Here is a 15,749-nt window from a genome sequence, read left to right as displayed (position 1 = left end):
TTCGCCCTTGTTTTTTCTGCCTTCCACTTTTGCTTCTTACTTTTCTGCCTTTAGTTTCCATCCTTGTTTCTCCCTCCTCTGTCTCGCTGCTCAGATTCCCATCCCCCTGCCATTCTAGTTTAAACCCTCCTCAACCGCATTAGCAAACACTCCCCCCAAAGACATTGGTCCCAGTCATGCCCAGATGCAACCAGTCCTGTTTGTACTGGTCCCACCTTCCCCAGAACCGGTCCCAATGTCCCAGGAATCTGAATCCCTCCCCCCAACAGCTTCAGCCACGTATTCATCCAATATATCCTGTTATTTCTACTCTCGCTAGCACGTGGCACTGGTAGTAATCCTGAGATTACTACATTTGAGGTCCTACTTTTTAATTTACATCCTAACTCCCTATATTCAGCTTGTAGGACATCCTTTTTTTACCTATGTCATTGGTACCAATATGTACCACGACCACTGGCTGTTCATCCTCCCCCTTCAGAATGCCCTACAGCCTCTCCGAGACATCCTTGACCCTGGCACCAAGGAGGCAACATACCATCCTGGAGTCTCTTTTGCAGCCGCAGAAATGCCTGCCTGTTCCCCTTACTATTGAATCCCCTATCGCTATAGCCCTGCCACTCTTCTTCCTCCCGTCTTGTGCAGCAGAGCCACCTGTGGTGCCATGGACTCGGCTCCTGCTGCTTTCCAGAGAAGTCATCTCCCCAGCAGTATCCAAAACTGTATATCTGTTAGAGAGGGGGACAGCCACAGGGGACCCCTGCACTACCTGCCTTCCTCTACTCTGCCTGGTGGTCACCCATCCCCTTTCTGCTTGTTCAGTCTTTACGTGCGGTGTGACCACCCCACTGAACATGCTATCCACGACAATCTCAGCATTGCGGATGCTCCACAGTGAATCCACCCGTAGCTCTACCTCCAAAATGCAGTTAGCCAGTAGCTGCAGCTGGACACACTGCCTGCATACATGGTTGCCAAGGACACTGGCAGTGTCCATGACTTCCCACATAGTGAATGAGGAGCATATCACGGGTGCAAGCTCTGCTGCCATGATTTCCCTTTAGATTAAGCTTGTTAGTTACTCCCTTTAAAGAATACTAACTACGCCAGGGGCCTTATTTCCACTCCAAACACTCCCACTACAGTCCAAAGTCCTCATCTTATTTTGTTTAAGCTAATGGACTGCAGCAGTTTAATTAGTAGAAACAGTAGAAATATAAGTACTCACCTGACCCCACTTACCAATCAGCTGCCTCCCCTGCATCTCATCACTTTTTGAATCGTGACGTCACTTCAAACTCCACCACCTGAAGGTCCTGAGGGTACGCCTCTCCTCTCCGGTCTAAAACTCACCTTCTTCACAGCCTAACAGCAACTTTTAGTTATTTGCTAATTTAAAGAAACACTAGACTTTAGATAGAATTTAACCCTTAATTTAACTCTTAAACTCCCTCAGTCACCAATGTTCAACTGAAGCTCTCTACTGCAGCCGAACACAGCACTCCAGTTCAGACAAAGCAGAAAGCAACAAGATGGCAGATGGATTATAATGTGTGGAAGTGTAAAGTTATTACCTTTGATCAAAAGAACAGAAGAGTTGAATATTTTTTAAAAGGTGAGAAACTGTAAGTGTTGATGTTCAAAGAGGCTTGGGTGTGCTCATACAAGGCACACAAAATGTTGACATGCAGGTACAGCAAGCAACTAGAAAGGCATTAGAATATGCTATTTGCTTTCCTAATTGCTTGCTGTATCTGCATGTCAACATTTTTTGCCTTTATTACAAGGGGATTGGAGTGCAGGAATAAGCAAGTCTTAGTACAGTTGTACAGGGTTTTGGTGAGACCTGGAATAATGTGCGCAGTTTAAGTTTCCACATTTAAGAGAAGATATACTTGCATTGGAGGTGGTAAAGTGAAGGTTCACTAAATTGCTCCCTGGGATGAGGAGGTTGTCCTGTGATGAGAAGCTGAGCCAATTGGGTCTATTTTCTCTAGAGTTTAGAAGAATGAGAGGCAATGTCGTTGAAAGGTACAAGAGTCTGAGGGGGCTTGATAGGGTAGACACTGAAAGCTTGTTTCCATTGGTTGGGGAATCAAAAATACCAAGGCATGGTCTCAGGATAAGGGACCAATCATTTGAGATGAGAGGAAATTATTTCACTCAGAGGGTTGTGAATCTTTGGAATTCTCTGCCCCAGAGGGCTGTGGATGCTCCATCATTAATACATTTAAGGCTGGGATTGACAGATTTTTGGTCCCTCAGGGAATCGAGGAATATGGGGAATAGGCAAGGAAGTGGAGTTGAAGTCGAAGATCAGCCATGATGGTATTGAAAGGCAGAGCAGGCTTGATGGGCCATATGGTTTACTCCTGCTCCTATTTCTTGTGTTCATGTGAGGAAGTAACAAGCAATATGGATGAAGGGAAACCTAGACATGGTGAACTTGGATTTCCAAAAGACATTTGATAGGGTCCACATCACAGATTACTAAACAAAATAAGAGCTCATGTTATAGGGGGTAACATATTACCATGGATAGAGAATTGGTTAGCTAACAGGAAGTAGCAGTAGGGATAAATTTTGACAATTATTCCAGCTCAGAAAATCAAAATCCTTTTGTGTAGATCCTACAATCATAAAACTCTTCTATACGTCTGTAGTTGAGAGTGCTATTCTGTTTGGATGTCTCGCCTGACACTGTTGTTTTTGGAAAGCAGACTCTTTAAAGGTACAGAGATTATTGAACCAGGCAGGAAGTGTATTTGGTGAGCAGATCTCTCTTAGCGAAATTTGTTCTCAAAGAATTTTGACAAAAGTAAAGAGTATCATGAACAATGAGAATCACTCCTTGTCTCAGTATCACTTTTGAATGTGTTCAGGGAAAAGGGAACAATCCCTCAAATGCAGGACAAGCCTGTTCCTGAACTCAATTGTGCCCTTCTCTGTAAGAACTTTCAACAAGAGTTTGATATATGGATGAGGATATGCACTTAGGGTGGGACTCTGATTATTTCAATGCTTTGGAATAGTTTTTAATACATATTTAATTAAAGTTAGATCTTTGTGATAGGGTAATTCCTTTCTTTTATTGTTATTATTAATTTATATGTATAATTTTTCTGAACAAATGAGCAATGTACCCAAAACAAATTTCTCTATGGATGATAATACTGAGAATTGAATTGAATTGAATTGAAATGGGTAATTTTCAGCTTGGCAAGAGGTGACCAGGTGAGTGCCTCAGGGATGAGTGCTGGAACTTCAAATATTTACAATCTATATCAATGATTTGGATGAAGGGACTGAATGTATTGTTGCTAAATTTGCTTGAAGAATAGAAAAGCAGCATACTATTTAAATGGAGAGAGATTGCAGAACATTGCGATACAGGAGGATCTGGTTGTCCTGGTACATGAATCATAAAAAGTTAGTATTCAGGTACAAAAAGTGAATAGGAAGGCAAATGGAATGTTGTTGTTGAATGAATGTTGTAACTAAGGTGTGGCTAATATGATTGATGATGTGTCAATTACAGTATTGGGTGTATAGGAAAGTACAGGAGTGTATAGTTATTTGGTGGAGAAGGACAGGGATTAAAAAGATTGATCTTCGAAAATTCTTGTACAAAGGTGAATATGAGAATTGTCAAATATCGCTTTAAGTGTGCCTTGGCCACTGTGACTGCTCTGACTGGGCTTGTATTTCTATTTGTTTCTATTGTTGAAAAGTTTCAATCCTGTGTGGAGGATATGCCGGGAATTTGGGAAAACTCAGAAGATGAAAGTAACAGAAGGTGCTCGGATTTGTTTTATAGGACCCTAAACCTGTCTGCTGAACAGCCAATCTGTCCCCGGATTATTAAAGGAGATCACACAGCCGTTCAAGAAGCTCTTTCAAACACTCTTGACGTGTCACGTAAAAAAAACCCTTTGACAGAAAATCATTACTTGAATATGACGAAGGACTGTGCTGCATATATAAAAGAGCGTAAATATCTAACCTTCTCACTCAGCAAGGAGGAGAGGAATTTTCCCATCTCCTATTCCATCGTGATTCATGACAACATAGAAATGTTTGAAAGGCTCCTGAGGACCATTTACGTCCCTCAGAATGTTTATTGTATCCACGTGGATAGGAAAGCTGCGGACAGTTTTCATCTTGCTGTCAGGGCCATTGTTGCTTGTTTCCACAATGTTTTCGTTGCCAGCAAGTTGGAGAATGTGATCTACGCGTCGTGGTCCCGGGTACAGGCTGATCTGAATTGTATGGAGGACCTGCTGCAGAGCCCGGTCCAGTGGAAATATTTCATTAACCTGTGCGGGTTGGACTTCCCCATTAAAACAAATGCTGAGATTGTCAGAAATCTGATTGTCTTGAATGGCAAAAATAGCATGGAGTCCGAGGTGCCCTCACCATCCAAAAAGGTAGGTTGGCAATTTCTTCTACATTGCCACCTGGATCTGCGAAGCTAGACCGCTGGTGCCCAACCTATTGGATACTGAGGATCGACACCAATCAGCGGTGTCGCCTCTTTTATAGCAAAGTGCAAGGTTACATGGTTCAACCTCAAAGGATTACAAAGATATGGACTCATATATGTACAGAGTCGGTGTGAGGTTTGAGCAAGTGTTAGGGGCCAGTTGCTACAATGCCAACATGATTTGGCAGCGAGGGAACATGAGTTCACTCTAAACATTTGTTTAGAAGGGTCTCAAAGGAATAGATGGAAGGAGGTTAATGAGGGAATTCCAGACGGTCGGCTAAAGACACAGCGGCCAATGGTCGAGCGAAGAGAGCGAGATGCCGTGTCATTGCCATCCCGCAATGCCGTGACTCGGATTCGAACCGAGGTTGCTGCGGCCACAACGCAGAGTACTAACCACTATACGATCACGGCGAGCTACTCAGGGACCGGGGCATGCGTTAGAAACTGGAAGGAGCGAGTGGCTATGGTGAAAAGGAAACTGGGCATGTGGGAGCGACGCTCCCTCTCCATTGCGGGTAAGAACCTGGTCATCAGGTGTGAGGTACTCTCGCTGTTGCTGTACGTGGCGCAGGTCTGGCCCATTCCACACTCCTGCGCGATGGCGATCACTCGAGCCATCTTCCGCTTTATCTGGAGGTCGAAAATGGATCGTGTCTGCAGGGACGCGATGTACAAGCCTCTAGATAAAGGGGGAAAAAACGTGCCCAACATCGCCCTCATACTGATGGCCACCTTTGTGTGCGGCTGCATCAAGCGGTGCGTAGACCCTCAGTACGCAAACACCAAGTGTCACTACGTGCTGAGGTTCTACCTGTCCCCGGTGTTGCGAAGGATGGGTCTGGCCACGCTGCCGCGGAACGCTCCAAGTAGTTGGACCGTGCCGTACCACCTGTCCCTGGTGGAAAAATTTATGCAGAAAAACACCTTTGACCACAAGTCCATCAGGCAGTGGTCAGCACGTAACGTCCTAGAGGCCCTGAGGGATAAGGAGAGGGTGGACCCTGTGGGATGGTTCCCCGAGCAGACTGTTAAAGTCATTTGGCAGAATGCCTCATCGCCAGAACTTTCCAACAAGCACCAAGACGTAGCTTGGCTGGTGGTGAGAAAGGCCCTCCCCGTCAGATCCTTCCTACACGCCAGGAGTCTCACCCCCTCTGCACGATGCCCTCGAGGTGGCTGTGGTGGGGAAGAGACCGTTGTTCACCTCCTTGTGGATTGTGCCTTTGCAAAGAAAGTCTGGAGAGAGATGCAGTGGTTGCTGTCGAGGTTCATCCCGAGCAGTTCTGTGACACAGGACTCTGTGCTCTACGGGCTGTTCCCAGGGACACACACCGAGACAAACATCAACTGCAGCTGGAGGATCATCAACTCGGTGAAAGAGGCGCTTTGGTCTGCCCGAAACTTGTTGGTCTTCCAGCACAAAGAGTTGTCCCCGACCGATTGTTGCGGACTGGCACAATCCAAAGTCCAGGACTACGTGCTGAGGGACGCACTAAAGCTTGGGGCAGCTGCCGCAAAGGCGCAATGGGGAAGGGTCGCTGTCTAAGACCTTTCTACCACAGCGCACCGAGAGACTGGGAACTGTTTAGAGCCCCTCGGGCTGTACAGATCAAAATGAAAGGCTGTAAATGACTGTAATATTGTTTGTACTGATGCACCTGGTGATACATTTTGTAAAAGTTTAACCTGGATTGTACCCTTGTAATGTTGTTTTTGAAATGGTTTTGAATGTGATTGAAGATTTTTATGAATAAAGTATATTTTTACAATAAAAAAAAAGAAGAGAGCGAGATGCAAAAACACAGGGTAGAGTTGGGTGGAGGACAAGGGAGGGTAGTGATAGAGATGAAGAGATTACAAAGATAAAGATAAACCAGATCATGAAGAGATTTAAACATGAAGATTTTAACATCGAGGCATTGGGGGACCGGGAGCAAATGTAGTTCAGTGAAAACAGCAGTGATCGTGGGAAGGACTTGGTGTGGTACCGAACACAAACAACACAGTTTTGGGTGAGTTGAATGAAGCTTATGGAGGGTGAAAGATGGGAGACTGACCAGCAGAACATTGGAGTAGGCAAGTCTAGAGGTGACAAAGACATGAATCAGCAGATGAGAAAGGGGCAGTGGACACAAGACTATCCTGAGTGAGTCGTGGATCGAGTAAAGATTTGGGAATTTGGTTCAGGTGGGAATTCGATGCATGAGGAAAATGAGGTGCTCCATCTTATATCTTATTTAATCGGTCTCCAGGAGTTGGTGAAATTTTTCTTTCCTTGGCTCTAAGCTAGGAAAGTTCAAGTTTCTGTTATATACTTTACCTGTGTAAATTTTTAACTAATTCACTAATTAAATTTGGTAGGGTGTATTAGTACTAGTAAGGTGAATTAGTATTGGTAAGGTTTTTTTTAGCAGTAGCAAAGTCAACTAATAAAGGAATTGCCATGCTGCTCCAACCCTGAGAATGCATGTCCTGTGCAATGTGGGAACTCCAGGACGCTTCTGGTGTCCTAGATAATCACTTGTGCAGGAAGTGTCGTAAATTGCATCAACTTGAGCTCTGGGTTTTGGAACTTCAGCAACAGTTGGCATCACTGTGGTGCATCTGTGAGGCTGAGAGCCATGTGGATAGCACGTTTATATATGTGGTCACTCTGCAGATTAAGAGTGTGCAGGGAAAGAGAGAATGGGTGACAACCAGGCAGTCAAAAAGGACCAGGCAGGTAGTACAAGAGTCCCCCAAATGCATTCTGCTCTCCAACCAATATTCAGTTCTGAATACTGATGACAGTAATGGTTCATTTGGAGAGTGCAGCCAGAGCCAAATTCCTGGCACCAAGGGTGGCTCAGCTGCACAGGGTGGTACAAGGAAGACTGAAGAGCCATAGTGGTAGGTGATTCAATAGTTGGGGCAGCAGATAGGTCTTTCTAAGGCCACAAATATGATTCAAGGATGGTGTGTGCCTTCCTGGTGCCAGGGTTAAGGATATCACTGAGCAGCTGCAGAGTATGCTGTGGCTGCAAGAGCAGGTCAGAGACTAGGAATCGTGCAACGAGTAACTCAGCTAAAGCCTGTCCACCATCTACAAGGCACAAGTCAGGAGCGTGAGCACACACTCAAACGCGAAAGCAGGATTGTGATGTAGCTACCTTGTCACTCATATAATAAAAGAGGGGGATGGAGAAAGGAAAATTTACAGGGCAAAGACCACAGAGTAAAGAATTTTTGTTTCACATGAGCCCAGAATCAAAGTCCAATGGTGTATTCCTTCACAGAAGTCAGCAGGATGGAAAATGATGCTGGATAGTTCACTTTTCCAGTAGGGATGACTTTCACGATGAGATAGGCATGCAGAGATGAATTAGTCTTGTAGGTGATGGTATAGAAGTTCAGAAGCTCCAGTAGAAACAGTATGAATGGGGGCCAGGCATCCAAACCTGGACAGAGCCCTTTTCCTGAGCTGCTTCTTGGTAGATGGAAGATGGCAGACTGAGCTTTGCAGTAAAGCAAGACAGTATAACTGGTTCTCCTAGCTTGGGGGGGGGAAGGGGTCATGTCACATGGCTCCCACTTTGGCTTTGTCAAAGGGTATACTTTCCTTTATCTGGTTTCCAGAGGCTGTAAATGTTCCAACCATTAAGAATTTGAAAGGAGGTTGTGGGGTCCTTTGTCTTAGCAAACTGGTAGTCTCCTTGACCAGGCCTGGCTTATGAAATGCAGATGGCCTTTGTATAACTTCCTTTGAATTTGGTCCCTGCAGCCCACAGGGTCATTAGCATCTCTTCAGAGATAACAAGGTGTCACTTCTCTGATACTGCCAGAAAGTTCCTTTTGTTTGAAAGTCACAGCCAGCCATTTTAAAGTGTTCATCCAGTTTTAAAAATTTTAGAAGTTAGCCATGAAGATTTGAGGATATCTACATATTTTATAAAAATATACCGTGTGAGTTCTTAGCCCCGTTACAGTAAGGAAAGAGTAGGGCCCGTAAAGTCCAAAAAGGTAACCTATGTGTAGAGGCATAGGATGATGGGATGGTTCTTAATGCAAACTTTGAGTCTTTCATCACAAAAGAGGAGTCGATGCAGATATTGTAGTTAAGGAGGAGTATCAAGTATTCAATGTGACAAACATAGGGAGAAAGTAAGTATTAAGGGAATTAGCATCCTTGAACGTGGATAAATCACCAGGTCCAGATGATGGTCCAGGCTGTTAAAAGAAGCCAGGGAGGAAATAGCTGATGCTCTGACCATCATTTTCCAATCCTCACCGGATGCAGGTGTGCTGCTGGAGGATTGGAGGACTGCTAATATTGTACCATTGTTTAAAAAGGGAGTGAGGGATAGACCAAATAATTACAGGTCAGTCAGTCTGACTTTGGTAGTGGGCAAATTATTGGAATCAATTCTGAGAGAACAGACAAGTGGTCACTTAGAAAGGCACAGATTAATCAAGGACAGTCAGCCTGTATTTGTTAAGGGAAGGTCATGTCTGACTAACTTGATTGAATTTTTTGAGGGAGCAACAAGGAGGATTGATGAGGATAGTGTAGTTGATGCAGTCTGCATGAATCTTAGCAAGGCTTTTGACAAGGTTCCACATTGGTTAAAAAAATAAAAACCCATGGATCCAGGGAATGTAGCAAGCTGGATACAAAATTGACTCAGTGGCAGAAAACAAAGGGTGTTTTTGTGACTGGAAGGCTGTTTGCAGTGGGGTTCTGCAGGGCTCAGTGCTAGGTCCACCGCTGTTTGTGGTATATATTAATAATTTGGGTGCAAGTATAGGGGCATGCTCAAGAAGTTTGCAGAGACACAAAAATTGGCCGTGTGGTTGATAGTGAGGAGTTTCCTGCCACTGAGCCAATTTTGTAACCAGCTGTAAACTGCAGGAAGATATCAACAGACTGCTCAGGTGGGCAGAAAAATGGCGAAGGGAATTCAACCCAGAGAAGCATTTGGGGAGGTCAAGCAAGGCAATGGAACACACAATAAATGGGAGAATACTGAGAGGTGTAGAAGTGAGGGACCTTGGAGTGAATGTCCACAGATCCCTGAAGGTAGCAGGACAGGTCAATAAGGTGGTTAAGAAGGCATACGGAATCCTTTCCTTTATTAGCCGATGTATTGAATATAAGAGCAGGGAGGTTAAGCTTGAACTGTATATATCATTAGTTAGACCACAGCCTGAGCACTGAGTGCAGTTCTGGTCACCTTATCACAGAAAAGATGTAATTGCACAAGAGAGGGTACAGACAAGATTTACGAGATGTTGCCAGGACTGGAAAATTGCAGCTATGAGGAAAGATTGGGAAGACTGGGGTTGTTCTCCTTGGAACAGAGGAGACTGAGGGGAGAATTGAATGAGAGGTACAACATTGTGAGGGGCCTGGATAGAGTGGATGGGAAGGGCCTATCTACCTCAGTAGAGAGGGCAGTGTCTAGGGGACATAAATGTAAAGTGATAGGTAGAAAGATTAGAGGGGAGATGAGGAAATTTTTTTTCACCCAGAGGGCTGTAAGGATCTAGAACTCACTACCTGAAAGGGTAGTAGAGACGGAAACCCTCAACTCATTTAAAAGGTGTCTGGATATGCACCTCAAGTGCCATAACCTGCAGGGCTACAGCACAAACACAATGGGCCAAGTGGCCTCCTTCTCTGCCATAAACTTTCTATGATCCTATGAGTTAAAGGAAGGGTGGGGATTGGCCATGATACAGAGGCAGAAGTAGGTGGTCTTTGTTTTGGTATGTGATGCCAGAAGCTCAGCTCTGGGTCAAATAGAACAGCAAGATTACAAACAGTTTGGGTCAGCCACAGCCAGTGACTGGGGAGAGGAATGGGACTGGAGGCAAGAGTATGCAGTTTGTGGCAGGGACCAATGAGACACAGGGACACGGTGTTTAAATGAGGATAATTGTTGCTCATCTAAGACAAGATACCAGATAAGGGGGTTAGATTTTGCCATTGTATTACTTTGTAAAACAGGTGACAGCAGTGGGCAGCCCATTTTACATCTCATCTGATTTTATATTTGGGAAAATGTTGTCCTTTTTTAGCCTTTATAATCATAGAATCATAAAATAGTTACAGCAAAAAAGAGGCCAATCAGCCCATCATGTCCATGCAGCTCTCTGCAAGAGCCTTGCCTGTTCCCCGTAGCCCCGCAAATTTTTTCTCATCCGTTAATTAGGCTTTATAAATTTAGATTATTATTTTATTCCCTTACCCCTGTTTATTCGTTTAATGGCCTTTCTATAGTAATCGCAATTCCAATGTTGAGTGTACTTTTCTTAAACTCAGGAGCGGTGGCTTTTTCATCATGAAGTTAAAAACGAATTAAGCAGAACTGAGGAGAAGAAGAGCTTACCTCCAATAAGTACACCTATGTTCACTGGGAATGCATACTTTGTGGCTGCAAGGGAATTTGTGAACCATTTGTTTGTGAGTCCTGAAGTTCAGAAATTTCTAAAGTGGGCAGAAGATACCTATAGTCCTGACGAGCTTGTTTGGGCTACTCTGCAGAGAATGCCAACTGTACCAGGCTCCAACCCCTCCAATAGCAAGTACCAGATGTCAGATATGGCAGCCATTGCTCGCTTGGTGAAGTGGTCCTACCTGGAAGGAGACATAACCAAAGGTGCACCTTATCCCAAGTGTACAGGAGCTCATCGTCGTTCAGTGTGCATCTATGGTTCTGGTGACCTTCACTGGATCCTGCAACAACATCATCTCTTCGCCAACAAATTTCATTCTGAAGTAGATAACACAGCCCTTCAGTGCTTGGAGGAACATCTGAGATATAAAGCAATTTATAGAAAAGGTTTGATGTAAGGCTATATTTTATTCCATCCCAACTTTTCCATGTTTATTTGTTGTTCACATAGTTGTGTAATCCCGTTTAGCCTCCTTCATCCATCAGGAGAGTAATCTAAGAATTTTTGATTAATGATACCATTGCCTGACAGATGACGACTTCTGAAATATTTCAACCATCCAAAAACACAATGCACTGCACCAATCCCTCCAACATCGCAGTATTCCATTGTTTCTTTAAAGTCTCCAATATTTTCTTTCATTATTTTATTCAGAGCTCATTCCAAGTGCTGATCACTCTCTGCATGAAGGAGAATCTCAATATCAATCCCAAAATTACCTTTTAATAGTTGAACCCGTGTCCTAATTCAATGTAAAATAATGTTCCAGGTTTAACTTTTCCGTGTTGGGTATTATGTCAAGTTTTGACAATGTAAACTATTTTCAAGTTATTTACGGAAACTGGGTTTTGACGACCACTGAACAGGAGTCATCCATCCAGTCCCTCAAGCCTGTACCACCATTCAATTAGATCATAGTTGATCTGTATCTCAATTCCATTCACCTGCCTTTGATCCATATCCCTTAACACACATACCCAACAAGCACCTAATGATCTGAGTCTTGAAAATTTAAATTGTTCCCCATCATCCCCAGCCTTTTGGGTGAGACAACTGCACATTTTCACTACCCTTTTTGTGAAAAAGTGTTTCCAGGTTTCATACCTGAGCAACCTAGCTCTAATTTTATGGTTATTCCCCCTTGTTCCGGATTTCTCCACCAGACGAAATGGATTCTGTCTATCTGATCCATTAACCTTTAGAAACACCTCACAGGGGGAAGTGATGGCGTAGTGGTATTGTCGTTGGACTAGTCATCCAGAGACCCAGGGTAATGCTCTGGGGACCCAGGCTTGAATCCTGCCATGGCAGATGGTGGAATTTGATCATGGAACCATTTTGTTGTAAAAACCCATCTGGTTCACTAATGTCCTTACCTGGTCTGGCCTACACCGGTCTCCAGGCCCACAGCAATGTGGTTGAGTCAAGCCACAAAAAAGGAATGAAACCGGATGGACCACCTGGCATTGGCCTAGGCACCGGAAATGACAACGACAATCTCAGCCCTGTTAACCCTGCAAAGTCCTCCTTGCTAACATCTGTCTCACAAACATAGGCATCCTCACGGAATCTACCTGACAGATAATGTCCCACCATCACCGTCCCTGCATATGTCCTGTCCCACAGACAGGGCAGACCCAACATAGACTCCGGACCCCATAAAGTCACAGGTCAAACATGGACAAGGAAACCTCCTGCTGGTTACCACGTACCGCCCTCCCTCAGCTGATTAATTAGTACTAATTCATGTTGAACACCACTTGGAGGAAGCACTGAGGGTGGCAAGGGGGCGGTATGTACTCTGGGTGGGGGACTTCAATGTCCATCACCAAAAGTAGCTCGGTAGCACCACTACTGACCGAATTGGCCGCGTCCTAAATGACATAGCTGCTAGACTGGGCCTGTGGCAGGTGGTGAGGGGACCAACAAGAGTGAAAAACATACTTGACCTCATCCTCACCAACCTGCCTGTCGAAGATGCATCTGTCTATGACAGTATCGGTAGGAATGACCACCACACAGTCGTTGTGGATACGAAGTCCAGCCTTCAAATGGAGGATACCTTCCATTGTGTTGTGTGGCACTATCAGAATCACAGTGCAGAAGAGGCCCTTCGGCCCATCGAGTCTGCACCGACACGTGAGAAACACCTGACCTATCTACTTAACCCCATTTACCAGCACTTGGCCCATAGCCTTGAATGTTATGACGTGCGACGTGCTCATCCAGGTGCTTTTTAAAGGATGTGAAGCAACCCGCCTCAACCAGGTAGTGCATTCCAGACCGTCACCACCTTCTGGGTAGAAAAGGTTTTCCTCACATCCCCCCTAAACCTCCTGCCCCTCACCTTGAACTTATGCCCCCTTGTGACTGACCCTTCAACTAAGGGGAACAGCTGCTCCCTATCCACCCTGTCCATGCCCCTCATAATCTTGTACACCTCGATCAGGTCGCCCCTCAGTCTTCTCTGCTCCAACGAAAACAACCCAAGTCTATCCAACCTCTCTTCATAACTTAAATGTTTCATCCCAGGCAACATCCTGGTGAATCTCCTCTGCACCCCCTCCAGTGCAATCACATCCTTCCTATAATGTGGCGACCAGAACTGCACACAGTACTCCAGCTGTGGCCTCACCAAGGTTCTGTACAACTCCAACATGACCTCCCTACTTTTGTAATCTACGCCTCGATTGATAAAGACAAGTGTCCCATATGCCTTTTTCACCACCCCACTAACATGCCCCTCCGCCTTCAGAGATCTATGGACGCACACGCCAAGGTCCCTTTGTTCCTCAGAACTTCCTAGTGCCATGCCGTTCATTGAATACTTCCTTGTCAAATTACTCCTTCCAAAGTGTATCACCTCACACTTTTCAGGGTTAAATTCCATCTGCCACTTATCTGCCCATTTGACCATCCCATCTATATCTTCCTGTAGCCCAAGACACTCAACCTCACTGTTAACCACCCGGCCAATCTTTGTGTCATCCGCAAACTTACTAATCCTACCCCCCACATAGTCATCTATGTCGTTTATATAAATGACAAATAATAGGGGACCCAGCACAGATCCCTGTGGTACGCCACTGGACACTGGCTTCTAGTCACTAAAGCATCCTTCTGTCATCACCCTCTGCCTCCTACAACAAAGCCAATTTTGAATCCTCCTTATCAAATTACCCTTTATCCCATGTGCCTTTGCCTTCTTTATAAGTTTCCCATGTAGGACCTTGTCAAAGGCTTTGCTGAAATCCATATAAACTACATCAACTACACTACCCTCATCTACACACCTGGTCACCTCCTCAAAAAATTCAGTCAAATTTGTTAGGCATGACCTCCCTTTGACAAAGCCATGCTGACTATTCCTGATCAAACCTTGCCTCTCCAAGTGGAGATAGATACTCTCCTTCAGAAATTTCTCCAATAGTTTCCCTACCACTAACGTGAGACTCACTGACCTGTAGTTCCCTGGCTTATCTCTACAACCCTTCTTAAATAGAGGAACCACATTAGCTGTTCTCCAGTCCTCTGATACCTCCCCCGTGGCTAGAGAGGAATTAAAAATTCGGGTCACAGCCCCTGCGATCTCCTCCCTTGCCTCCCTCAGCAGTCTGGGACACAAATCATCCAGACCTGGAGATTTGTCCACTTTTAAGCCTGTCAACACCTCCAATACCTTGTCACTCCCTATATCAATTTGCTTAAGAACCTAACAGTCTCTCTCCCCTAGTTCGATACCTTCATCCTCATTCTCTTGGGTGAAGACGGACGTGAAGTATTCATTCAACACTCTAGCAATGTCCTCTGGCTTCACCCATAGATTGCCCCCTTGGTCCCTTATGGGCCCTACTCTTTCCCTGGTTATCCTCTTCCCATTGATATACTTATAGAATATCTTGGGATTTTCCCTACTTTTACCAGCCACAGCTTTCTCATATCCCCTCTGTGCTCTCCTAATTGCTTTCTTAAGCTCCACCCTGCACTGTCTGTACCTCACTAATGCCTCTGCTGATTTGCTTCCCTTGTACCTGCTAAAAGCCTCTCTTTTCCTTCTCATCGTAACCCGAATATCTCTGGTCATCCACGGTTCTCTGGGCTTGTTACTCCTTCCTATCACCCTAAAGGGAACATTTTAAGCCTGTACCCTCCCCATTTCCTTTTTGAACATCCCCCATTGTTCCTCTGTAGATTTCCCCACAAGTAACTGTTCCCAGTCTACCTTGGCCAGATCCTGCCTTATTTTACTAAAATCCACTCTCCCCCAATCCAAAACATTTTTTTCGCAACTTGTCGATTTCTTTGTCCACAACAAACTTAAACTCTACCATGTTGTGGTTGCTATCACTAAAATGCTTGCCCACCACCACCTCAGCCACCTGTCCGGCTTCATTCCCCAGAATTAGGTCCAGCAACGCACCGTCCCTTGTTGGACCCTCTACATATTGACCTAAAAAGTTCTCCTATACACATTTCAAGAAATCCACTCCATCCAAGCCCTTAACACTATGTCCATCCCAATTAATGTTGGGAAAGTTGAAATCACCTAATAGAATTACCCTATTGTTATTGTTTTTACACACCTCCACAAATTGTGCACATATTTGCCCCTCAAACAGTTACCACTGTTCTAAACGGGATAGATTTCGAACAGATCTATAAACTCAAGACTGGGCATCCATGAAGCGCTGTGGGCCATCAGCAGCAGCAGAATTGTACTCGAACACAATCTGTAACCTCATGGCCCAGCATACCCCCACTCTACCATTACCATCAAGCCAGGGCAACAACCCTGGTTCAATGATGGTGCAAGAAAGCATGTCAG

At 44.8% G+C, this 15,749-nt stretch overlaps 1 protein-coding gene and 1 non-coding gene across 2 annotated transcripts; one reads left to right on the top strand and one right to left on the bottom strand.

The window, feature by feature from the left end:
• Nucleotides 1–3,554: 3,554 nt before the first annotated feature.
• Nucleotides 3,555–11,776, top strand: LOC144670065 (beta-1,3-galactosyl-O-glycosyl-glycoprotein beta-1,6-N-acetylglucosaminyltransferase 3-like). The gene is made up of 2 exons (XM_078532451.1): nucleotides 3,555–4,427; nucleotides 10,791–11,776. The coding sequence occupies exons 1-2, from the start codon at nucleotides 3,639–3,641 to the stop codon at nucleotides 11,319–11,321; spliced, it is 1,320 nt and encodes a 439-aa protein (XP_078388577.1). The 5' UTR covers nucleotides 3,555–3,638; the 3' UTR covers nucleotides 11,322–11,776.
• Nucleotides 4,829–4,900, bottom strand: trnah-gug (transfer RNA histidin (anticodon GUG)). Its single transcript has one exon. It is a non-coding gene; the product is annotated as a tRNA-His (tRNA).
• Nucleotides 11,777–15,749: the final 3,973 nt, after the last annotated feature.

The sequence above is a fragment of the Cetorhinus maximus genome, chromosome 30 (assembly GCF_964194155.1).
Source record: "Cetorhinus maximus chromosome 30, sCetMax3.hap1.1, whole genome shotgun sequence".
Classification (NCBI taxonomy): Eukaryota; Metazoa; Chordata; class Chondrichthyes; order Lamniformes; family Cetorhinidae; genus Cetorhinus; species Cetorhinus maximus.
This window is presented reverse-complemented; position numbering and strand designations above follow the sequence as displayed.

What these genes read in the sequence shown, in the direction of transcription:
- LOC144670065 (XM_078532451.1), top strand. Translation starts at nt 3,639, where the DNA reads ATGAGAATTGTCAAATATCGCTTTAAGTGTGCCTTGGCCACTGTGACT. An exon ending in TGCCCTCACCATCCAAAAAG is followed by an intron (nt 4,428 to 10,790) that starts GTAGGTTGGCAA and finishes TCTTAAACTCAG; the next exon opens with GAGCGGTGGCTTTTTCATCA.